The 27716-nt window shown below is 39.0% G+C and overlaps 1 protein-coding gene across 1 annotated transcript in view; it reads right to left on the reverse strand.

The window, feature by feature from the left end:
• The window catches only part of TNIK (TRAF2 and NCK interacting kinase), a 949249-nt gene that overhangs the window by 394565 nt on the left and 526968 nt on the right, over positions 1–27716 (reverse strand). Inside the window, 3 exon segments of the mRNA XM_053710136.1 lie at positions 8285–8489; positions 8847–8913; positions 16267–16442. Coding sequence (XP_053566111.1) covers positions 8285–8489; positions 8847–8913; positions 16267–16442 — 448 coding nt within the window.

Below are 27716 nucleotides of genomic sequence, written 5' to 3' on the forward strand. Positions count from 1 at the left end.
GATATAAAAGCAGACATATAAAGTGTCAAATATCTCAATCGTGTATCAAGTGTATATCATGTATGAATAAATGATTGAGCAAACAAAGTGTACAGAAACTACATATGTGTCCCTCATTCATAGTCCTTAAAACCATCCCTGGCAAAGTGGGAGCCCACATATGGAACATTCCAAATCCGGAAATCACATGCCCCCATGGGAGTTAACCATCCAAATCTAAACAGGTACTCGACCTGTGCAATCAAAATCCTAGATCATCCACCAAAAAAAAGTGCAAACAAACAAAACAAATAAACCCCTGGTCACCAGCACAAACGCATCTCCATCTAAGAAAAAACCATGTCCACACCAGCACAATAAGACATTTCTACCTGTAAGAGCCGATCGCAGTGAAACTCAGCCACTCCCACCGTAGTCCCATTGGTTGGGGACCGCAAATCAACAAACCACTGATAGGCTCACCACAGCGATGGGTGTGAGCCAATAAACAACAATACCCCTCGCACTCACAGATAATCTCATCACATTGTTAAAACGCATCAGACCCAAAGTCATCAACAATATTAGTCAGCGTTGAATATTATCTCACAAGTTATTTGCGGGCGCCACAGACATACATATTACTATCACCTTAGTATAGATAGATCATAAAAATGCCAAGTTCATTATGTCAACAATTCCCATTATGAAAACAAAAATAAAGATAGAATAACCGCTATTTACATATTGGTATCATAGGACATTTTTTACTTGTCAGAGCCGATCGTAGTAACACTCAACCACACCTACCGTTGTCTGATTGGTCACGGATCACAATTCAACAAACCACTGATAGGCTCATTACAGCGATGTGTAAGCAGACAATACACATCTTACTCCCAAAACATTTCATCAAATTGTTAACACACATCAGACCTAAGAATCACTACAGCGATGTGTGAGCAATATTACTCCCAGATTAATTCATCAAATGGTTAGAACACATCAGACCTCAGAATCATCAAACCTATTATCAAAAATATAAACAGCACTGTGTATCATCTCACAAGCTGCTGCAGGCGCCACAGACCTACATATCAATATCACCGATAGTGTCATAAAATGCCTAATTTATTATGTCTACAATTCCCAGTGTAAAACAAAAACAAAAGCTGAAAACCAAAATTAACCGCTATTTTGCGATCGCATAACATACACCAAACGGACCAGAGATAGTCTAGCAGGTCAATACATACAACTAAACAAATCCCGCACCAATCATCCGGGCCACAAGCGCCCACGGTGCTCTTCACTGACCAATCACAACACTTCCTTTCAACACCGCGTCTGCACTGAGCATAAAGGACATGATGTCCATCATAACTAGATCCAACTTAACTCTCATCTCCAAATCCAGAGGATCAAAAGAATACTGTCTCTAATTACCGCACCAGTTCATACTAACCAAACTATATATAAAATATTCCAAATATAAAATAATCATAAATAATTTAAGGAATCATTTAAGGCAGAAAAACACTATCCCATATTCAAAGCATTAATAATAATAATAATCATTCATTGTGCTTACCCTAAAATCCAAAATAAATATCTCCCTATTTTAAATAAACTCATATTCCCACCAATGGGGCTCAACCACCGCCAGGCGAAGATAGAATCAGGACAAGATACCAAACTAGCTAGTGCTTAAGTAGTGATGTGTGCACATAAAGAAACAATATACATATACAATCATGTAAAATGACCCCAAGGTAGGGCCAATATTAAAAACAATTGGTCCTATACATAAATCAAGTATAATATAAATTCCAATGATAGTACAACTATTCTGTAGACAAACAATCCAACGCTAGAAATACAAGCTGGAAAAAAAGAAGCTAAGTGAGAAATAAAATAAAAGATAAGAAGTGCTAGAACCAAAAGAAGTAAGAAAAAAGAAAAAAGGTTGGAAAGAAAAAAGAAAAAAAGAAAAAAGAAAGAAAAAAGAAGAAAGAAAGAAAGAAAAGAGGGGGAAAAGGGGGAGATAGAAGAAAGAAGGATATAAAAAGAACAAAGAAAGAAAAACAGACCAATCCAGAGAAGAACAAACGGAAAAGAAAAGGAAAGAGAAGATAAAAAGGTGAATGGTATCAAGTACTCTCATCAAGATAAGGACCGTGAACTCTCATGTTAGGCCAATCCTAGGTCATCATATATTCCTCATAGGAAGACTGCCAGCCTGATTGCATATTCAGTCCTCTAGGAGCTAGAGTTCCAAGTTCATGGATCCATCTCGCTTCTTTCTGAAGAAGAATATTTGCTCTGTTGCCCCCTCTGTTTGGAACTGGAACGTGATCGATTATACGGAAACGTAGGTCTGTGACAGTATGTTGATTTTCCAAAAAATGTCGTGCTAGTGGTTGTTCTGCTTTATTATTCTTCAGGGCCACTCTAATGGCTGACCGATGGTTCGCCATCTGGGTCCGGGCATCATCAATGGTCTTGCCCACATAGAATAATCCACATGGACAGTTCAAAAGGTAGATGATGTGTGTAGTTGTACAGGTCAAAAAGTATTTGATATTGTATCTTTTCCGCCTCTCCGGATGTTGGAACGTGTTGCCTGCATGCATACTGTTACAGGTCACGCAACCCAAACATTTGAAGCAACCATTTTTCCATTTTAACCAAGACTGTTTCTCGGCGGGTGAGTGATAATCTGCTTTCATCAGATGATCCTTTAAGCTCTTCCCTATCCTGTATGCCAGTCGTGGAGCATTCCAATGTGTAAATGGCAATGACACATCGGCTTGAATCAATCTCCATTCTTCCTTAATGGCCTTCGCTAGGAGATATTGGTCCGGGGTATAGGTCGTAACAACAGTGAGTTGAGACATTTCTCCGTTGTATACATCTTGTCCTCTGGTTCTCCATTCATTACTTGGTTACACATTGAACGTAGAAATGGCTTTTTATAACCCCGTTGAGCAAATCTGTCAATCATCTCATTCAGCTGTGTATCACACTTTATTGTATCCGTATTGTTACGGATCACCCTCTGAAATTGGGCTTTAGGGATGTTACGAATTAATGATGGTTGATGGCAACTGTCAGCATGTAGTATAGAATTACGATCAGCTTTCTTCCTAAATAAGGTGGTCCCTAATGTTCCATTGGTTTTGTATACTCTCACATTGAGGTAGTCAACAGATGTGTAATCAGCCACATGTTGGAATCTGATGGTGCTGTCAATCATATTAAGTGATTCAATCCACGTGTTGAATGACTCCATACCATCTTGCCAGACCAGGAACAGATCATCTATATATCTGCGATAAAACTTTATGGCAGGATTGTCATATACTCGCATCTGGATGGTTTCATATTCTGCCATAAATAAATTCGCCAGCGATGGGGCCACATTGGACCCCATCGCTGTGCCCGCTATCTGCAGGTAGAATTTCTTGTCGAATCGGAAAAAGTTTTCTCTTAAAAAAATGGACAACAGTTCCAGGAGAACTTCCTCTGGGGGACCAACATAAGGCGTACTCCTCAAGCTTATGGACACTGCTGCTATCCCTAATGTGTGAGGGATAACAGTGTATAAACTTGAAACGTCCATTGTAACCAATAGATCGTAATCTGTGATGTCCCTTAGTTCCAAAATGTCCCGTATAAATGTGGATGAATCACGTGTATAAGATCTCATGCATTGTACAATAGGTTGTAAGTAGTGATCAGTGAAGAATGCCAAAGATTTTAAGAGCGAACCCCTTGCCGAGACAATCGGTCTGCCCGGTGGGTTGTCCATATCCTTATGGATCTTAGGAAGCGTATAGAGAACAGGGGTAATAGGAAAATCTCTTTGAAGGAATCTTGCTTCATGTTCAGAAATCATGCCCGTCTCTTTCCATATCAATATTTTGTAGTCAATCTCACGTTTAAGTCTTAATGTTGGATCTCCAGGTAAGATCTTGTAGGTAGTTGTGTCTGAAAGTTGACGAAGAATCTCAGTTTTGTAGTCCTCTGCGTTCATGACCACAACCCCACCGCCCTTATCGGCAGGGCGAATCACAATGGTGTCGTCTTCACTGAGTGTTTTCAGAGCCCTTTGTTCATCTTTCGTTAAATTGTTCCTATATCTCCTGTGGTTCCCAGAATCTTGATTAATCATAGTCAGATAGTTGGTATATGATGTGATAGAGGGATTAGAGGGAACACTTAATGCTTCAGAAGTCTCATTATTACAGAAGGGTCTATCATTTGTCCCTACGAGAAGGAGGGATTCTTTTGACTCCTTTATTGACATACAAAAATTTGGCAGAAAACTGCGCCTTAAAGAATTTTTCAGGAGTGAGAACAAAGACGAAATAATACACTTTAAAACCCCGGGGACTTTTGACCCTTCCTCCAATAATCCCTCTATCACATCATATACCAACTATCTGACTATGATTAATCAAGATTCTGGGAACCACAGGAGATATAGGAACAATTTAACGAAAGATGAACAAAGGGCTCTGAAAACACTGAGTGAAGACGACACCATTGTGATTCGCCCTGCCGATAAGGGCGGTGGGGTTGTGGTCATGAACGCAGAGGACTACAAAACTGAGATTCTTCGTCAACTTTCAGAAACAACTACCTACAAGATCTTACCTGGAGATCCAACATTAAGACTTAAACGTGAGATTGACTACAAAATATCGATATGGAAAGAGACAGGCATGATTTCTGAACATGAAGCAAGATTCCTTCAAAGAGATTTTCCTATCACCCTTGTTCTCTATACGCTTCCTAAGATCCATAAGGATATGGACATCCTTTAAGTCCACGGTAGTCATGTATTGACCCTCCTGGATTGTTGGTAAAATCGTTCGAATGGTTTCCATTCTGAACGATGGAACTCTGAGGAATTTGTTTAGAATTTTTAAATCCAGAATTGGTCTGAAAGTTCCCTCTTTTTTGGGAACTACAAACAGGTTTGAGTAAAACCCCTGACCTTGGTCCACTGTTGGAACTGGGTGTATCACTCCCATCTTTAATAGATCTCCTACGCAATGTAAGAATGCCTGTCTCTTTATCTGGTTTGAAGATAAGCGAGACATGTGGAACCTTCCCCTTGGCGGGAGTTCCTTGAACTCTAGAAGATAACCCTGAGAGACTATTTCTAGTGCCCAGGGATCCTGAACATCTCTTGCCCAAGCCTGAGCAAAGAGAGAAAGTCTGCCCCCTACTAGATCCGGTCCCGGATCGGGGGCTACCCCTTCATGCTGTCTTGGTAGCAGCAGCAGGCTTCTTGGTCTGTTTACCCTTGTTCCAGACTTGCATTGGTTTCCATGCTGGCTTAGCCTGGGAAGCGTTACCCTCTTGTCTAGAGGCTGCAGAGTTAGGAGACGGTCCGTTCCTGAAGTTGCGAAAGGAACGAAAATTAGATTTGTTCTTAGCCTTGAAAGGCATGGCCCTTTCCCCCAGTGATGTCTGAAATAATCTCCTTCAATTCTGGCCCAAAAAGAGTCTTACCTTTGAAAGGAATATTAAGCAATTTTGTCTTGGATGACACATCCGCCGACCAAGATTTTAGCCAAAGCGCTCTGCGCGCCACAATTGCAAAACCTGAATTTTTCGCCGCTACTTTCGCCAATTGCAAAGCGGCATCTAAAATAAAGGAATTAGTCAACTTTAGTGCGTGAATTCTGTCCATGACTTCCTCATATGGAGTTTCCTTATTGAGCGAATTTTCTAGTTCTTCGAACCAAAAAGACGCCGCCGTTGTGACAGGAATAATGCACGAAATTGGTTGGAGAAGGAAACCTTGCTGAACAAATATCTTTTTAAGCAATCCTTCCAATTTCTTATCCATCGGATCTTTGAAAGCACAACTGTCCTCAATGGGAATAGTCGTGCGTTTGGCCAACGTAGAAACTGCCCCCTCAACCTTAGGAACTGTTTGCCATGCATCCCTTCTGGGGTCGACAATGGGGAACATTTTCTTAAATATAGGAGGTGGGACAAAAGGTATACCTGGCTTCTCCCACTCCTTAGTCACTATATCCGCCACCCTCTTGGGTATCGGAAAGGCATCAGCGTGCACAGGGACCTCAAGGAATTTGTCCATTTTGCACAATTTCTCTGGAATCACCAAAGAGTCACAATCGTCCAGAGTAGTTAGCACCTCCTTAAGCAGGGCGCGGAGATGTTCTAACTTAAATTTAAACGTCACAATATCAGGTTCTGCCTGTTGAGAAACTTTTCCTGAATCAGAAATTTCTCCCTCCAACAGACCCTCCCTCACTGCCAATTCTGACTGGTGTGAGGGTATAACAGATAAATTATCGTCAGCGCACACTTGCTCATCTTCTGTATTTAAAACTGAGCAATCACGCTTTCTTGGAAATGCTGGCAGTTTGGATAAAAAATTAGCTATAGAATTATCCATTACTGCCGTTAATTGCTGCATAGTAACAAGCATTGGCGCGCTAGATGTACTAGGTGTAGCCTGCGCGGGCATAACTGGTGTTGACACAGAAGGAGAGGATGATGAACTGTCCCCACTACCTTCACTTGAAGAATCATCTTGGGCAACCTTATTAAATGTGACAGTACTGTCCTTACTTTGTTTGGACGCCATGGCACAATTATCACATACATTTAAAGGGGGAATCACCTTGGCTTCCATACATACAGAACATGTTCTATCTGAAGGTACAGACATGTTAGACAGACTTATACAGGCTATTAATGCAATAAAACCGTTTTTAAACAAAACCGTTACCGTCTCTTTAAATGTTAAACAGAGCACACTTTATTTCTGAATGTGTGAAAAACTATGAAGGAAATATCCGATCCTTACCAAATTTGCACCCTAGTGTCTTAATGATTTGAAAGTATTGCACACCAAATTTCAAGATTGTAACCCCTTAAATGAGCAAACCGGAGCTATTTGTTCAATTTACCAGTTTAAACCCACTACAGTCCCTGCCACAGCCTTTGCTGCGGCTTTACCTTTCCTTGGGGGTTATTCACCACAGAAATAAGCCTTCTAGAATCGTTTTTTATGGCCACAGGAACCTCTCACATGAAGCTGCATGCACTGCTTCCAGAAGTAACTGCGCAATTAAGGCGTGAAAATGAGGCCTCCTCCCTCTGCATACCAGAGTGAAGGGGTATTCCTGACTAGATTAGGTGTCTAAACGACTGACAGGCGTAATAAAAACGTTCCCAAAGTGTTTCCAAGTTCCAAAACACTCCAAAAGTCATATAAATATTGTATAAATCAATCGATTAAGCCCACAATAGTGTCAACCAGTATATAGCCCATTAATAAGCCTTCATTCTGTTATGAGTCTAAGAAAATGGCTTACCGATCCCAGAGGGAAAATGACAGTCTTCTAGCATTACTATGTCTTGCTAGAAAAAGGACTAGTCATACCTTGAGCAGAAAAGTCTGCAAACTGTTCCCCCCAACTGAAGTTCTCTGAGCTCAACAGTCCTGCGTGGGAACAGCAATGGATTTTAGTTACTGTTGCTAAAATCATACTCCTCTTTAAACAGAACTCTTCATCACTTTCTGTTGTAGAGTAAATAGTACAAACCGGCACTATTTTAAAATAACAAACTCTTGATAGAAAAAATAAAAAACTACAACTAACACCACATACTCTTTACCATCCCCGTGGAGATGCTACTTGTTCAGAGCGGCAAAGAGAATGACTGGGGGGCGGAGCCAGAGGGGGAGCTATATGGGCAGCTTTTGCTGTGCTCTCTTTGCCATTTCCTGTTGGGGAAGAGAATATTCCCACAAGTAAGGATGAAGCCGTGGACCGGACACACCAATGTAGGAGAAATGGGGCTTAAACATAAAACGGGTACTGGATAAAAAACACAACTTTTTTCAGTAAGTATTGCTTTAAAAACAGGTGACTATTAAATCTCTTTCTAGCCAAAGAAAAGTCCATCATTAAAATAAATATTGTTAAAGCTTTAAAACCTTCATTTTATAGAGAAAATTGTGCAGGTAACTTAAATTCCTTCATGATGTAGAAATAGGCTTCACAGGAAATCTGCACTTTATTAGGTAAACATTGATTTGTATTCAGCTAAGTTACTTCCCTATCAATAAAAATTAATTCAACATTCCTTTTTTTAATGTAAACAAAATTATATTTAAAAAAACCCTTCCTGATTAATATTTTTAAATAAAAATGTCTCCCTTTCAGCTAACGGTTAAATACTTGTATTTCACACTTCTAATAGTTCTCCTTGTCACAGAAGAAACCCATGGTTCTCGTTTACTATATTGTACCTCTTCTAATCGTCGCCTTTGTTCCTTCTGTTCTTCAATGCGCTTTTGCCTCTCAGCCAGTAGCTGCCTTTTGTGCTCCTCATTTTCCCGTTGCTGTTGTTCCAATTGCTGGCGTCTCAAAGCTTCTGACCGTTCCTTATTAGCCAACTGCAGCCTCAAGAAATCTCTTCTTAGAGTTGACTCCCCAGGTAGATTTAAAATTGAACTTGAGATGTGGAAACAAAATATATAAACTTGATGTATGAACATTTTATTTAAAGAAAATAACACTCCCTGCTGATCTATATACGTTTATCAATTACACAGACTTGTGTGTACCGCTTTGACATTACCATCAACAACTGCTACTGGTAACTAAATAAGAATGTAATAGTATATCTAAAAGTTTCAAGCAATTATTCAGATTCTTAAAAAAAATGAATAATCTAAACAAACTACTTGCAGAAATAAAAGTTACAATATACTAAATATTTTTTTTAATCTTACATTGTTGTCATCTGTCAAACAGAGTTTTTAGATCATCTTTTTTAACCGCTGTAAATGAAACTGAACGTCCCTTTACCTTGGTTCCCCTGAATCATTTTCTTCCTCCTCTTCTTCACTTCCACTGTATTCATATTCTGTTTCATCTACAATAAACAAAGAGATGCTTATAATACTCAATACTATTATTTTAGCCTTACAAACTTGAATACAATTGAAAGGGACATTTCAGACCAAACTAATCTGGGGTTATATAGCTCCAGAACTCCGGATGATGAAACTGGTCTTTTTGGGTAATTGAACAGAGGAGGGATTGTGGGCTGTGTGTTCAAGGTGAAAAAGGCAAAATAAAGCCTGCGGTAATGACACATTTCCCACTTTACATGCTGTCATGATGAATGGCATTTTTTTTTTATCACAAGTACATCAGTTTATAACAAAACGAAAAAATACCCACAATACATTTTATTGTAAAGTTGTCTCTCCTTTAATTCGCTCCCAATGATTTTCTTACCTGCTGACGTGTATTAGATTGTTTACAAATATCTGTTACCTTTGTCATTTAATCGCCGCCTACACAAAAATAATGAATATTGAACAAAAGCTATGTACACAAGATGCAACAGCTGTAATCATCCTCTTAGAGGGAGAGATTGGTACTAAAATGTTTATTTTCAATTGCTATCCCTAATTATTAGCATTTGTGTAAAGAAAAAAGGTAAGGCAGCATAAGATAAGAGAGAACTGTGTATAAAGACAAACATAAGGTAAAGAGGTCTGCTCTTCCTGCAAGCTCAGCCTATTTAAATAGGTTGTGGTTTCAGTAACTTAAATCAACTATTTTGTATACAAAACAAACCTAAAGGATCACTATTTCATCCATTTAATACTCTAGAGATGTCATAGCAAGCCCATTTAAGGGGGCATTTAATGCGTCTCCCTCTTTTGTATATGTATTGCTATTTTGGTACCTAGATTTTACTGCATGTGCAAACAGGTCAACATTGGAATGCAGTGAAAGCTAGGTTTCAAAATGGCGGCACCCTTGACAAGAAGGAAGCTGGGAATAACCTCAATTATATGATTAAAAAATGTATTTAATAGTTTATGTCCCTTTAAGGGGTAACCGATCTTACAGCACAGTATCCTTTTTTATAGCCCTTTTAAATCCCCATTGATATAGATTTTCAGATTGCTGACAAATGATATACAATGCAACAGTGTGAAGAATTTATCATTACAAAAACATAATTTATGCTTACCTGATAAATTTATTTCTCTTGTAGTGTATCCAGTCCACGGATCATCCATTACTTGTGGGATATTCTCCTTCCCAACAGGAAGTTGCAAGAGGATCACCCACAGCAGAGCTGCTATATAGCTCCTCCCCTCACTGCCATATCCAGTCATTCGACCGAAACAAGACGACAAAGGAGAAACCATAGGGTGCAGTGGTGACTGTAGTTTAGTTAAAATTTAGACCTGCCTGAAAAGGACAGGGCGGGCCGTGGACTGGATACACTACAAGAGAAATAAATTTATCAGGTAAGCATAAATTATGTTTTCTCTTGTTAAGTGTATCCAGTCCACGGATCATCCATTACTTGTGGGATACCAATACCAAAGCTAAAGTACACGGATGATGGGAGGGACAAGGCAGGAACTTAAACGGAAGGAACCACTGCCTGTAGAACCTTTCTCCCAAAAACAGCCTCAGAAGAAGCACAAGTATCAAATTTGTAAAATTTGGAAAAAGTATGAAGGGAAGACCAAGTTGCAGCCTTGCAAATCTGTTCAACAGAGGCCTCATTTTTAAAGGCCCAGGTGGAAGCCACAGCTCTAGTAGAATGAGCTGCAATACTTTCAGGAGGCTGCTGTCCAGCAGTCTCATAGGCTAAACGGATTATACTCCGAAGCCAAAAAGAAAGAGAGGTTGCCGAGGCCTTCTGACCTCTCCTCTGTCCAGAGTAAACAACAAACAGGTTAGATGATTGGCGAAAATCTTTAGTAGCCTGTAAGTAAAACTTCAAGGCACGGACTACGTCTAGATTATGTAAAAGACGTTCAATCTTTGAAGAAGGATTAGGACATAATGATGGAACAACAATCTCTTGATTGATATTCTTGTTAGAAACCACCTTAGGTAAAAACCCAGGTTTTGTATGCAGAAAAACTTTATCTGAATGAAAGATCAGATAAGGAGAATCACAATGTAAGGCAGATAACTCCGAGACTCTTCGAGCCGAGGAAATAGCCATCAGAAAAAGAACTTTCCATGAAAGAAGTTTGATATCAATAGAATGAAGGGGTTCAAACGGAACCCCTTGAAGAACTTTAAGAACCAAGTTTAAGCTCCATGGAGGAGCAACAGGTTTAAACACAGGCTTAATTCTAACTAAAGCCTGACAAAATGCCTGAACGTCTGGAACTTCTGCCAGACGCTTGTGTAAAAGAATAGACTGAGCAGAAATCTGTCCCTTTAAAGAACTAGCTGATAATCCTTTGTCCAAACCCTCTTGGAGGAAGGACAATATCCTAGGAATCCTAACCCTACTCCATGAGTAATTCTTGGATTCACACCAATGAAGATATTTACGCCATATCTTGTGGTAAATTTTCCTGGTGACAGGCTTTCGTGCCTGTATTAAGGTATCAATTACTGACTCGGAGAAGCCACGCTTTGATAGGATCAAGCGTTCAATCTCCATGCAGTCAGTCTCAGAGAAAGTTGATTTGGATGATTGAAAGGACCTTGTATTAGAAGGTCTTGTCTCAGAGGCAGAGTCCATGGTGGAAAGGATAACATGTCCACTAGGTCTGCATACCAGGTCCTGCGTGGCCACGCAGGTGCTATCAATATCACTGATGCTCTTTCCTGTTTGATTTTGGTAATCAGACGAGGGAGCAGAGGAAACGGTGGAAACACATAAGCCAGGTTGAAGAACCAAGGCGCTGCTAGAGCATCTATCAGTGCTGCTTCTGGATCCCTGGACCTGGATCCGTAACAAGGAAGCTTGGCGTTCTGGCGAGACGCCATGAGATCCAATTCTGGTTTGCCCCAACGGAGAACCAATTGAGAAAACACCTCCGGATGGAGTTCCCATTCCCCCGGATGAAAAGTCTGATGACTTAGAAAATCCGCCTCCCAGTTCTCTACACCTGGGATATGGATCGCTGACAGGTGGCAAGAATGAGTCTCTGCCCAGCGAATTATCTTGGAGACTTCTGACATTGCTAGGGAACTCCTGGTTCCCCCTTGATGATTGATGTAAGCCACAGTCGTGATGTTGTCCGACTGAAATCTGATGAACCTCAGTGTTGCTAGCTTAGGCCAAGCCACAAGAGCATTGAATATTGCTCTTAACTCCAGAATATTTATTGGGAGGAGTTTCTCCTCCTGAGTCCATGAACCCTGAGCCTTTAGGGAGTTCCAGACTGCACCCCAACCTAGAAGGCTGGCATCTGTTGTTACAATTGTCCAATCTGGTCTGCGAAAGGTCATACCCTTGGACAGATGGACCCGAGATAACCACCAGAGAAGAGAATCTCTGGTTTCCTGATCCAGATTTAGTAGAGGGGCTGAGCATGCATAATTGCAGCGGTCTGAGATGCAGGCGCGCGAATGGCACTATGTCCATCGCCGCTACCATTAAGCCAATTACTTCCATGCACTGAGCCACCGTGGGGCGCGGAATGGAGTGAAGAACACGGCAAGCATTTAGAAGTTTTGATAACCTGGACTCCGTCAGGTAAATTTTAATTTCTACAGAATCTATTAAGAGTCCCTAGGAAGGAAACCCTCGTGAGAGGAGATCGAGAACTCTTTTCTTCGTTCACTTTCCACCCATGCGACCTCAGGAATGCCAGAACTATCTCTGTATGAGATTTGGCAATTTTAAAGCTTGACGCCTGTATCAGGATATCGTCCAGGTAAGGAGCCACCGCTATGCCTTGCGGTCTTAGGACCGCCAGAAGTGAGTCCAGAACCTTTGTAAAAATTTTTGGGGCTGTAGCCAACCCGAATGGAAGAGCTACAAATTGGTAATGCCTGTCTAGAAAGGCAAACCTCAGGAACTGATGATGATTCTTGTGAATCGGAATGGGAAGGTAGGCATCCTTTAAGTCCACTGTGGTCATGTACTGACCCTCTTGGATCATGGGTAAAATGGTTCGAATAGTTTCCATCTTGAATGACGGAACTCTGAGGAATTTGTTTAGGATCTTTAAATCCAAAATTGGTCTGAAGGTTCCCTCTTTTTTGGGAACCACAAACAGATTTGAATAAAACCCCTGTCCTTGTTCCGTCCGCGGAACTGGAAAGATCACTCCCATTACAAGGAGATCTTGTACGCAGCTTAGGAATGCCTCTTCCTTTATCTGGTTTGCAGATAATCTTGAAAGGTGAAATCTCCCTTGTGGAGGAGAAGCTTTGAAGTCCAGAAGATATCCCTGAGATATGATTTCCAACGCCCAGGGATCCTGAACATCTCTTGCCCACGCCTGGGCGAAGAGAGAGAGTCTGCCCCCTACTAGATCCGTTGTTGGATAGGGGGCCGCTCCTTCATGCTGTCTTAGAGGCAGCAGCAGGCTTTCTGGCCTGCTTGCCCTTGTTCCAGGACTGGTTAGGTTTCCAGGCCTGCTTGGATTGAGCAAAAGTTCCCTCTTGTTTTGAAGCAGAGGAAGTTGATGCTGCACCTGCCTTGAAATTTCGAAAGGCACGAAAATTAGACTGTTCGGCCTTTGATTTGGCCCTGTCCTGAGGAAGGGTATGACCCTTACCTCCAGTAATGTCAGCAATAATTTCTTTCAAACCAGGCACAAATAAGGTCTGCCCCTTGAAAGGAATGTTGAGTAATTTAGACTTTGAAGTCACATCAGCTGACCAGGATTTGAGCCATAGCGCCCTACGCGCCTGGATGGCGAATCCGGAATTCTTAGCCGTTAGTTTAGTCAAATGAACAATGGCATCAGAAACAAATGAGTTAGCTAGCTTAAGAGTTCTAAGCTTGTCAACAATTTCAGTCAATGGAGCTGTATGGATGGCCTCTTCCAGGGCCTCAAACAAGAATGCCGCCGCAGCAGTGACAGGCGCAATGCATGCAAGGGGCTGTAAAATAAAACCTTGTTGAATAAACATTTTCTTAAGGTAACCCTCTAATTTTTTATCCATTGGATCTGAAAAAGCACAACTGTCCTCAACCGGGATAGTGGTACGCTTTACTAAAGTAGAAACTGGTCCCTCCACCTTAGGGACAGTCTGCCATAAGTCCCGTGTAGTGGCATCTATTGGAAACATTTTTCTAAATATAGGAGGTGGGGAAAAGGGCACACCGGGCCTAGCCCACTCCTTACTAATAATTTCTGTAAGCCTTTTAGGTACTGGAAAAACATCAGTACTCACCGGCACTGCATAGTATTTATCCAGCCTACACAATTTCTCTGGCACTGCAATTGTGTCACAGTCATTCAGAGCAGCTAATACCTCCCCAAGCAATACACGGAGGTTCTCAAGCTTAAATTTAAAATTAGAAATCTCTGAATCAGATCTCCCCGATTCAGAGACGTCACCCACAGACTGAAGTTCTCCGTCCTCAGGTTCTGCATATTGTGACGCAGTATCAGACATGGCTCTTACAGCATCTACGCGCTCTGTATCTCGTCTAACCCCAGAGCTATTGCGCTTGCCTCTCAATACAGGCAATCTGGATAATACCTCTGACAGGAGATGATTGCAGCCATGTCCTGCAAAGTAATCGCTATGGGCGTCCCTAATGTACTTGGCGCCATATTAGCGTGCGTCCCTTGAGCGGGAGGCGAAGGGTCCGACACGTGGGGAGAGTTAGTCGGCATAACTTCCCCCTCGACAGACCCCTCTGGTGACAATTCTTTTATAGATAAAGACTGATCTTTAATGTTTAAGGTGAAATCAATACATTTAGTACACATTCTCCTATGGGGCTCCACCATGGCTTTTAACCATAATGAACAAGTATCCTCTGTTTCAGACATGTTTGTACAGACTAGCAATGAGACTAGCAAGCTTGGAAAACACTTTAAAGCAAGTTAACAAGCAATATAAAAAACGTTACTGTGCCTTTAAGAGAAACAAAATTTGACAAAATTTGAAATAACAGTGAAAAAAGGCAGTTACACTAACAAAATTTTTACAGTGTATGTAACAAGTCAGCAGAGCATTGCAACCACTTGCAAATGGATGATTAACCCCTTAATAACAAAAACAGAATAATAAATGACAAAAACGTTTTTTAAACACATTCACAACAACTGCCACAGTCTACTGTGATTGTTACCCTCCTCAAAAACGACTTTGAAGCCTTTTGAGCCCTTCAGAGATGTCCTGTATCATGCAGAGGGAAGCTGAATGTCTCTGTCAGTATTTTTATCTGCACAGAAAAGCACTAAAATAGGCCCTTCACACTCATATTTCAACAGTGGAAAGCTTCAGGAAACTGTTTCTAGAAAAAAATCAAGCCAGCCATGTGGAAAAAAACTAGACCCCAAAAAGTTTTGTCACCAAACATATATAAAAACGATTAACATGCCAGCAAACGTTTTATATTACACTTTTATAAGAGTATGTATCTCTGTTAATAAGCCTGATACCAGTCGCTATCACTGCATTTAAGGCTTAACTTACATTAATCCGGTATCAGCAGCATTTTTCTAGCAAATTCCATCCCTAGAAATATATTAACTGCACATACCTTATTGCAGGAAAACCTGCACGCCATTCCCCCTCTGAAGTTACCTCACTGCTCAGAATATGTGAGAACGGCAGTGGATCTTAGTTACTTCTGCTAAGATCATAGAAATCACAGGCAGATTCTTCTTCTAATGCTGCCTGAGATGAAACAGTACACTCCGGTACCATTTAAAAATAACAAACTTTTGATTGAAGTTAAAAAACTAACTATAATACACCACTCTCCTCTTACTACGTCCATCTTTGTTGAGAGTTGCAAGAGAATGACTGGATATGGCAGTGAGGGGAGGAGCTATATAGCAGCTCTGTTGTGGGTGATCCTCTTGCAACTTCCTGTTGGGAAGGAGAATATCCCACAAGTAATGGATGATCCGTGGACTGGATACACTTAACAAGAGAAAGTATGTTTTTTATTCTCTAAATGTTCTATCTAAGCCTATGTGAACTACTTGACATGAAACCCATTTTTTTTCACGATTCAGATACAGCATACAATTTTAAACAACTTTATGCAACCACCAATCAGCAGCTAGCTCTGCTAAGCCTACCTAGGTATGCTTTTTAATAAAGGATAACAAGAAAGCAAAGTAAATTAGATAATAGAAATAGAATAAAGTTGTTTTCAAAATTATATGTTCTATCTGAACCACGAAAGAAAGTTGTTTAAAATGACATGCCCTATTTGAAACATGAACATTTTTTTTGGACTGGACTGTCTCTTTAAGGTTGCAGATTATTTGGCTCAAATCTCACACTCTGTATTTGTTGTTATTACCTTTCTCTCCTCTTTTTTTCTTTGTCCTGTCGATGTGATCTTTAAGCTGGATTCTAACCTGCCTTTCGTTAGGCTGGTCTCGGATAAACGGATGTTTCATTAGCTGCTCTGTTGTAGGTCTTTGGCTGTGATTCTTTACAAGACAACTTTCAATGAATGACTGGAACTTTTTTGACCTGACGAAACAAAATGTATTAAGAATGATGTATATTTTAGCTGTTTCACGCTTACAGTCTCTTATTTTATTACTATAGAATGAGACAATACAAAACAAATATACAAATATGTCCAAACAAAAGTATATCCCTTTATACAGTAGAAAGATAGGTAGACTGCTGTACGTACTACATATCTATCTTAAAGAGCCAATGACGTCAACATTAAAACTTTCATTATTCAGACTGTCAGAACATGCAATTTTACACAACTTTCCAATTTACTTGTATTATCCAATGGGCTTTATTCTCTTGGTATCCTTTGTTAGAGGGAAGGTTCTGGGACAGCAATGCACTACTGGTGAGCCAATAACAAGAAGCATATATGCGTGCAGCCACCAATCACCAGTGCATTGCTGCTCCTCAGGCTACCTTATTTTAAAAAAAAAAAGGATAGCAAAAGAATAAAGCAAATTGAATAACAGAAGAACATTGGAAAGTTGTTTAGTAGTGCATGCTCTGTTTGAATCATACATATTTCATTTTGACTGTACTGTCCCTTTAATATAAATCCAATGCTACTAACATGTGGGTATAAATATAATAATGATATAGCAACAAAATGCAGAACAGTTTTTTTTCATAATTATTATATATTTATAATCAAATAGCCAAGCACATGAAGCCACTCTCTCAGCACAGGGTAATGGAATAAGGTTTGACAAGTAGAAGCATTATTATTGGTTAGAAGTTCAGACAGTACCCTCCTACACAACAAATAATTAGTAGCCCACATTATTCTTAAAGGGACACTGAACCCAAATTTTGTCTTTCATGATTCAGATGGAGCATGCAATTTCAATCAACTTTCTAATTTACTCCTATTATCAATTTTTCTTTGTTCTCTTGCTATCTTTATTTGAAAATCATGAATGTAAATCTTAGCAGCCAGCCCAATTTAGATTCAGCACCATGGATAGCACTTGCTTATTGTAGGCTGACATTTACCCATAAGCATGCATAACCCAGGTTCTCAACCAAAAATGGGCCAGCTCCTATGCATCACATTCCTGCTTTTTAAATAAAGATAGCAAGAGAACAAAGACAAACTGATAATAAGAGAAAATTATAAAGTTGCTTAAAATTGCATGCTCTATCTGAACCATTAAAGAAAAAAATTGTGTTTAGTGTCCCTTTAATTATTTTTGTAAGTTCTATCCTATTCCCTTAGAACACTTCACTCTTAGAGATTCATTCAGTAACCAAATACAAATAAAGAAAACATAAGTGATCAGTAGCAGTTGATTCTGGAAATGATATAGAAAATGACCACATTATACTAATAAGGCTGTTTAATCATGTTTAATAATCCCTTAATAATTTAGGTGTCTGCATAATGAGATAGTTTTAGATATTCTGCATCATTGTTTTAGAAAATACTTAATGGAGATAATGCATTTCAAGAACTTTCTCAGCAAAACAATTCTAAACCTCTTGTTTAGCTGGTCAACATAGTTGATTTCAGCAGTAAATTCACAGAACCTTTCATATAACATTATTCCATTTATACAATGGATATTTTAGGTTATTGATTGCTAATTTATTTAGTTAAGGAGCTATTCTAATACAAAACTGAAATGTTCTAATCTAGAATTCACTGGGCCCCAGAATAGCAGCCCTTCCAAAGCGAAGCTAATTAACTATATAGAATATACGCACTCACTCAACTAAACACATGCACACATACATTACATACACATATATACACACATGTACACCTACATTATATACACATACATACACATATGTACACACATACACACAATACATACACACATGCACACGTACATTACATACACATATATACACACATGTACACCTACATTACATACACATATATACACACATGTACACCTACATTATATACACATACATACACATATGTACACACATGCACACAATACATACACACATACATTATATACACATACATACACACATGTACACATACATTACATACACATATATACACATATATACACACATGTACACCTACATTATATACACATACATACACATATGTACACACATGCACACATACATTATACACACATACATACACACATGTACACATACATTACATACACATATATACACACATGTACACCTACATTATATACACATACATACACATATGTACACACATGCACACAATACATACACACATGCACACATACATTACATACACATATATACACACATGTACACCTACATTACATACACATATATACACACATGTACACCTACATTATATACACATACATACACATATGTACACACATGCACACAATACATACACACATGCACACATACATTATATACACATACATACACACATGTACACATACATTACATACACACATATACACACATGCACACAATACATACACACATGCACACATACATTACATACACATATATACACACATGTACACCTACATTACATACACATATATACACACATGCACACAATACATACACACATGCACACCTACATTACATACACATATATACACACATGTACACCTACATTACATACACATATATACATACATGCACACAATACATACACACATGCACGCATACATTACATACACATATATACACACATGTACACCTACATTACATACACATATATACACACATGCACACAATACATACACACATACATTACATACACATATATACACACATGTACACCTACATTACATACACATATATACACACATGCACACATAAATTACATACACATATATACACACATGTACACCTGCATTATATACACATACATACACACATGTACACAATACATACACACATGCACACATACATTACATAAACATATATACACACATGTACACCTACATTACATACACATATATACACACATGTACACATACATTATATACACATACATACACACATGTACACATACATTACATACACACATATACACACATGCACACAATACATACACACATGCACACATACATTGCATACACATATATATACACACATGTACACCTGCATTACATACACATATATACACACATGCACACAATACATACACACACACATGCACACATACATTACATACACATATATACACACATGTACACCTACATTACATACACATATATACACACATGCACACAATACATACACACATGCACACATACATTACATACACATATATACACACATGTACACCTACATTACATACACATATATACACACATGCACACAATACATGCACACATACATTACATACATACACACATGTACACCAACATTACATACACACATACATTACATACACATATATACACACATGCACACCTACATTACATACACACATGTACACATACATTACATACACACATGCACACATACATTACATACACATACATAAACACATGTACACCTACATTACATACACACATGTACACCTACATTACATACACATATATACACACATGCACACAATACATACACACATGCACACATACATTACATACACATATATACACACATGTACACCTACATTACATACACATATATACACACATGCACACAATACATACACACATGCATACATACATTACATACACATATATACACACATGTACACCTACATTACATACACATATATACACACATGCACACAATACATACATTACATACACATATACATACATTACATACACATATATACACACATGCACACCTACATTACATACACACATGTACACATACATTAGATACACACATGCACACATACATTACATACACATACATACACACATGTACACCTACATTACATACACACATGCACACATACATTACATACACATATATACACACATGCACACCTACATTACATACACATATATACACACATGCACACAATACATACACAGTCTAGAAAACACCCCTAACAAACACTACAGTGCTAAGAAAAAATACTGCTAGTTGATAGCTTTCTGATGAGAGCCCTCTCTCCCAGCTGTTTTTCAGTCACTACAAGTTTAGCGACCTCTAGTGGTGGTTAGAAACCGCAGCCCTGTAAAAAAGCTGCTCTGAAATTTGATACTGCTTGAGCAGAAGCGGGCCCCTTAAAAGTACAGGACTGGTAGCAGTGGTTCCAATTCCTCAGAGCAGTGATGGACAACCTCCTAACGCATTGGGACCTTAAAGAGATACTGTACTGCAAAATTGTTTTTCCTTTACATCTTTCGGATGACTTGGCATACAATTTGCAGAATATAAAATGTATGGTAAATAACTACTTTATGTTTATTTTTTTTATAAAAGCTGGTTTTGTTCACTAAATCCACAGCCCCTTAAAATTGGCTGACTTTGTAGGGAGAACATATGGATGTATAATCAATCAATATATATATATATATATATATATATATATATATATATATATATATATATATATATATATATATATATATATATATATACATACATATATATATATACATATATATATATACATATATATATATATACACATATACATATATATACATATATACATATACACACAGGGATTTTCTGATCTTATCTCTCTCTGAGATAACAATTAAATTATCCATTTAGTACCTCTCTCCCCTACACCACCCTGAGTGTAATTTATTCTGCTGAATTTTGTTTTCATGGCTTTTCTGTACCCATTTCTGAGCTACTGAAATTTTTTGTATATGACAAAATAATGGTAAAGGTAAGTTTTGTAAACATTTAATACACTCCAGCAGGTAAAATTAATTATTGGGAACACATTAAGGGCTATATTACGAGTGAAGTAAAAAACGTTTGTGCCCGAGCGATGAGGGGTTTATCGCAAGGGTTTGCGCTCGTCAGGCTTACAACTCGTATTAAGAGTTGAAAGTAAACGCGATCGATTGAGCGTAATTGCGATTTACACTAGGATGATTACCACAACATCAGATCTCTGGTTAACGGTTTCACGATACATAAAAGTTGCTCAAAACATAAACAATATAAATGACAGAGTTACACTCATAACACTAACAAAAATTATTCATAATAAATATTGCACAAAAATGTTATAAGGGCTCAAAAGATATGAGGTCTCAGGTGCTAGAAAACAAAAAAAGGCAGAGAGTGTGTTTTTTATCCCTAGTTTGTTTTCTCCATTTACTTCTTTGGGGGAATACATGAGCGCACACACAATATTCTAACTTCGACTTTTTGCGCTAGTCGGTTTGCAGCGAGAGTGAACAGTTTACTTTCAACTTGTAATACAAGCACAACCCAACAAGCACAAAAAGCTTACTTCCAATTTGCACTCCACTCATAATCTGGCACTTAATGGGAGAGCATTGTTTTTTTTTGGCTGAATCTTGATTACATGGCTTTTCTGTACCCATTACTGCAGTACTGACATTTTTTTGTATAGGTGCCAGCAATGTCACATGACAAAATAAAGGTGAAGGAAAAATTTGTAAACAATTTAATACACGCTAATAGATAAAATGGATTATTGAGAAAACATTAGGACCATCCTGAACTGAGATTTTGAGGTTTCCGTAAACATGTGTATAACCAAAATTTGTTGTGCGCCATGACTCAAAGAGGGCCGCCGTGGTAAAACCAAGTAAAATAACATGAAAAAAACTGATTGTTTTGCTAAACCAATACATAAAGGTAATCACTCAAAAAATTAAAAATCGTGACACACCCTATGTTGGACCACTTGAGATTGGTAAACCCTCTCCTGGCACCATTACTATTTAGTTTTGTTTTTTTGTATTTTTTTTGTTTTTTTGTTTTTGTATTAGTGTCCCTTGCTAACTATAATTGTGTTTTAAAGTCCTGCTTGAGAGTAGCCAACATAGACAGAATATATGCATGCAACTGCCAATCACCAGTGTGGGACTATAGCTGTATATGACTGGGGATAACACATAGGTAATAGAGAATATTAACACAAAAATAACATTAGCACATTTTATTTTTGCTTTACATCTCTTTAAACCTTACACCATACATAATAAAACATATATACTATATAATAATATGTAATAATACATGAGACAATACATATCTTCTATTAAAAAACATTGGTGAAACTGAAAATGTATAATTTATAAAATTGGAAAGCTTACCTAAATGAAAATATGAAAATGACTACATGTGAAGGTTTCCAAAAAACAAATGCTCTCTATGAAAATTATAATCCATAATCAAAAGAATCTGTCATTCTTTAAATAGGTGATGTGTTCTCATCATGCTCTAGTTAAATAATTTCCATCTGCTCCATTCTAGGTTGTAGCTTTTAAAATATATTTGTTTTTACACAAAGTAAGACGCAGAGGTAGTTAGTTGCTAATGGAAATTTTGACAAAAATACAGTGACACTGCTTGTGAATAAGATATGTGACAGAACCCTTTTATAATGATAGGTGAATAATCTCAATGTAAAATTCAGAGGTAAGTAAATGCTAATGAGAATCAAAAGGTGTGAATTCAGTATTATTTAATTACAGGGCTTTAAATATTTTAACTGTTATAGCAATGTACTTATTTTTCAGTTGTCTTTTAAAAGTGTCATTTTAATATAATAATTCAAAGAACTAATTTATCCCACAAAGGGGTTAACCCTTTGGCTGCTAAACCATTTCCTACCTGTGTACTAAGCTGGGTTTTGAGCTTTTTGTTGCAGTTCACATTTAAACAATTTTAGCAGTAAAGTTTGTGCGAATAAACTATACAAACTATATATTGTTTTTTCAGCAGACCCAGCAGATTTAAAATATACCATTATTATTTGTGTATGTATCATCAGGTTTAAAAAATAGCATGTAAAATGTGAAAAAAGTGTATTTTTTTTTTTACTCCAGACTCAATAAATAATAGTATGTAATTTTATTTTTCAAAGCTCTATCATCAAAACCTGTGTGGATAAATATTTGTAGTAGGTAATCTGTCTGAAATAAGTAGAAATTAAGATCATTTCACTGTTTTTTCCCACTGTTTTATTGCAGGCATGTCAATTTGATAAATGATCAAAAACAGCATCTTAGAATTTACTGCAATTAAACAGTTGTAGCCACCTGAGAAATTAAAATGGGGTACACAAAGCACACATTTGCAGACAGTACATCCCTTGGTGTATCAAATGAGGGGCTACAAGTATTTCTAGCATGAATTTGGGGTGCACATCAATTAATTGCATTGCTTAAAAAAAAATTCTAAGCAAAGAGCCATATTCCACTTGTTACATTGTCTATTTTTGTGCTAGCAATAAATGTAGCCCCTCATTTGATGCACCAAGGGGTGTACTTTCCAAAATTGTGTACTTTATTTCATGTTTCTTAGGCTCCCAGGTTTCTACAGTTGTCTGATTGCAGACATAACCCATAAAAGTTGAAAGGCTATTTTTTAAAAAAAATTTAGACGATTTCAAGATTGCCATGTCTGCAATTAAACAGTTCTAGTCACTTAGAAAATTCAAATATGTTACACGAAGCAGACATTTGTAGAAAGTACACCCTTTGGCGCATCAAACGAGGAGCTACATGTATCTCTAGCACATAACTGAGGTGTGCAACAATTAATGGAATATGGTGCTTTGCAAAAAAAACTAAATTTATGCTTACCTGAAAAATGTCTTTCTTTTGCGATGTACCGAGTCCACGGTTTCATCCTTACTTGTGGGATATTATCCTTCCTAACAGGAAGTGACAAACAGAGCACCCACAGCAGAGCTGTCTATATAGCTCCCCCCTTAACTCCACCCCCCCCCCCCAGTCATTCGACCGAAGGCCAAGGAAGAAAAAGGAGAAACTATAAGGTGCAGAGGTGACTGAAGTTTTCAATAAAAAATACTATCTGTCTTGAATAGACAGGGCGGGCCGTGGACTAGGTACATCGCAAAAGGAAGAAATTTATCAGGTAAGCATAAATTTTGTTTTCTTTTGCAAGATGTACCGAGTCTACGGTTTCATCCTTACTTGTGGGATACCAATCAACAATAATGATTTGTTCCAGCCACCAATAATTAAAAGACCTTTATTTCTTCATTAATAGGGGTCTTAGACAAACATACAACGTTTCAGACCTACTATAGGTCCTTAGTCATGCATGACTAAGGACCTATAGTAGGTCTGAAACATTGTATGTTTGTCTAAGACCCCTATTAATGAAGAAATAAAGGTCTTTTAATTATTGGTGGCTGGAACAAATCATTATTGTTGCTTGGAGTGCTTGCAGGATAAGGCAGATCCTGGGTTCCGTGCCCCATAAGCCACATATTCTTTGGTGCTGTTTTCCACACTTTTCTTTGTGGGATACCAATACCAAATTTTTAGGACACGGATGAAGGGAGGGACAAGACAGGAACCTAAACGGAAGGCACCACTGCTTGCAAAACCTTTCTGCCAAAAATACCCTCTGAAGAAGCAAAAGTATCAAATTTGTAAAATTTGGAAAAGGTATGAAGCGAAGACCAAGTCACAGCCTTACAAATCTGTTCAACAGAAGCATCATTTTTAAAAGCCCATGTGGAAGCTACCACTCTAGTAGAGTGAGCTGTAATCCTTTCAGGAGGCTGCTGTCCAGCAGTCTCATAAGCCAAACGGATGATGCTTCTCAGCCAAAAGGAAAGAGAGGTAGCCGTAGCCTTTTGACCCCTACGCTTTCCAGAATAGACAACAAAGAAGATGATTGACGAAAATCTTTGGTTGCCTGCAAATAAAACTTCAAAGCACGAACTACGTCCAAGTTGTGCAACAGACGTTCCTTCTTAGAAAAAGGATTAGGACATAGAGAAGGAACAACAATTTCCTGATTGATATTCCTGTTAGTAACAACCTTAGGGAGGGACCCAGGTTTGGTACGCAAAACCACCTTATCAGCATGGAAAACAAGATAAGGCGAGTCACGCTGTAATGCAGATAGTTCAGAAATTCTTCGAGCTGAAGAGATAGCAACTAGGAACAGAACTTTCCAAGATAGAAGCTTAATATCTATGAAATGCATGAGTTCAAACGGAACCCCTGAAGAACTTTAAGAACTAAATTTAGACTCCATGGCGGAGCAACAGGTTTAAACACAGGCTTAATTCTAGCTAAAGCCTGACAAAAAGCCTGAACGTCTGGGACATCTGCCAGACGCTTGTGCAACAGAATAGACATAGCAGATATCTGTCCTTTTAGGGAACTAGCTGACAATCCTTTCTCCAATCCCTCTTGGAGAAAAGACAAAATCCTAGGAATCCTGATTTTACTCCACGAGTAGCCCTTGGATTCGCACCAAAAAAGATATTTACGCCATATCTTATGATAGATTTTCCTGGCGACAGGCTTTCGAGCCTGAATCAAGGTATCTATGACCGACTCAGAGAAACTCCGTTTTGATAGAATCAAGCGTTCAATCTCCAAGCAGTCAGTTGCAGAGAAATTAGATTTGGATTCTTGAATGGACCTTGAATCAAAAGGTCCTGTCTCAGTGGCAGAGTCCATGGTGGCAGAGATGACATGTCCACCAGGTCTGCATATCAAGTCCTGTGTGGCCACGTAGGCGCTATCAAAATCACCAAAGCTCTCTCCTGTTTGATTCTGTCAATCAGACGCGGAAGGAGAGGGAAAGGTGGAAACACATAAGCAAGGTTAAACGACAAGGGTACTGCTAGAGCATCTATCAGTACTGCCTGAGGATCCCTTGACATGGATCCGTAACGAGGTAGTTTGGCGTTCTGACGAGACGCTATCAGATCCAATTCTGGTGTGCCCCAGAGCTGAACCAGTTGAGCAAACACCTCCGGATGGAGTTCCCACTCCCCCGGATGAAAAGTCTGACGACTTAGAAAATCTGCTTCCCAGTTCTCTACCCCTGGGATATAGATCAGATGACAGATGGCAAGAGTGAGCCTTTGCCCATCAGATTATTCTTGAAACTTCTATCATCACTAAGGAACTCTTTGTTCCCCCCTGATGATTGATATAAGCCACAGTCGTGATGTTGTCCGACTGAAATCTTATGAATCTGGCCGAAGCCAGCTGAGGCCACGCCTGAAGAGCATTAAATATCGCTCTTAATTCTAGAATATTTATCGGTAGGAGGGCCTCCTCCTGAGTCCACAAACCCTGTGCTTTCAGGGAATTCCAGACTGCATACCAGCCCAGTAGGCTGGCGTCTGTCGTCACTATAACCCACGCTGGCCTGCGGAAACAAATCCCCCATGACAGGTGATCCTGTGACAACCACCAAAGAAGAGAGTCTCTGGTCTCTTGATCCAGATTTATCTGAGGAGATAAATCTGCATAATCCCCATTCCACTGTCTGAGCATGGACAGTTGCAGTGGTCTGAGATGTAAGCAAGCATATGGAACTACGTCCATTGCCGCTACCATTAGTCCGATTACCTCCATATACTGATCTTAGAAAGGCCAACACTAAGTCCGTGTGACACTTGGCTAGTTGGAAAGTCGACGCTTGAATTAAGATGTCGTCTAGATAAGGCGCCACTGCAATGCCCCGCGGCCTTAGGACCGCCAGAAGGGACCCTAGCACCTTTGTGAAGATTTGTGGTGCCGTGGCCAACCCAAAGGGAAGAGCCACAAACTGGTAATGCTTGTCCAGAAAGGCAAACCTGAGGAATTGGTGATGATCTTTGTGGATAGGAATGTGTAGATACACATCCTTTAAGTCTACGGTGGTCATATATTGACCCTCCTGGATCATTGGTAAAATAGTCCGAATGGTCTCCATCTTGAAGGATGGGGACTCTTAGGAATTGGTTTAGGATCTTGAGATCTAGGATTGGTCTGAAAGTTCCCTCTTTTTTGGGAACCACAAACAGATTGGAGTAGAACCCCTGCCCCTGTTCTGCTTTCGGAATTGGGCAGATCACTCCCATGGTAAAAAGGTCTTCTACACAGCGTAAGAACGCCTCTCTTTTTGTCTGGTTTACAGAAAGATGGAATCTCCTCCTTGGAGGAGAATCTTTGAAATCTAGAAGATACCCCTGGGTTATGATTTCTACAGCCCAGGAGTCCTGAACGTCTCTTGCCCAGGCCTGAGCAAAGAGAGAGAGTCTGCCCCCTACTAGATATGGTCCCGGATCGGGGGCTACCCCTTCATGCTGTCTTGGTGGCAGCAGCAGGCTTCTTGGCCTGTTTACCCTTGTTCCAAACCTGGTTAGGTCTCCAGACTGGCCTGGATTGAGCAAAGTTCCCCTCTTGCTTTGCAGCAGGGGAA

Source organism: Bombina bombina, chromosome 4 (genome assembly GCF_027579735.1).
Source record: "Bombina bombina isolate aBomBom1 chromosome 4, aBomBom1.pri, whole genome shotgun sequence".
Classification (NCBI taxonomy): Eukaryota; Metazoa; Chordata; class Amphibia; order Anura; family Bombinatoridae; genus Bombina; species Bombina bombina.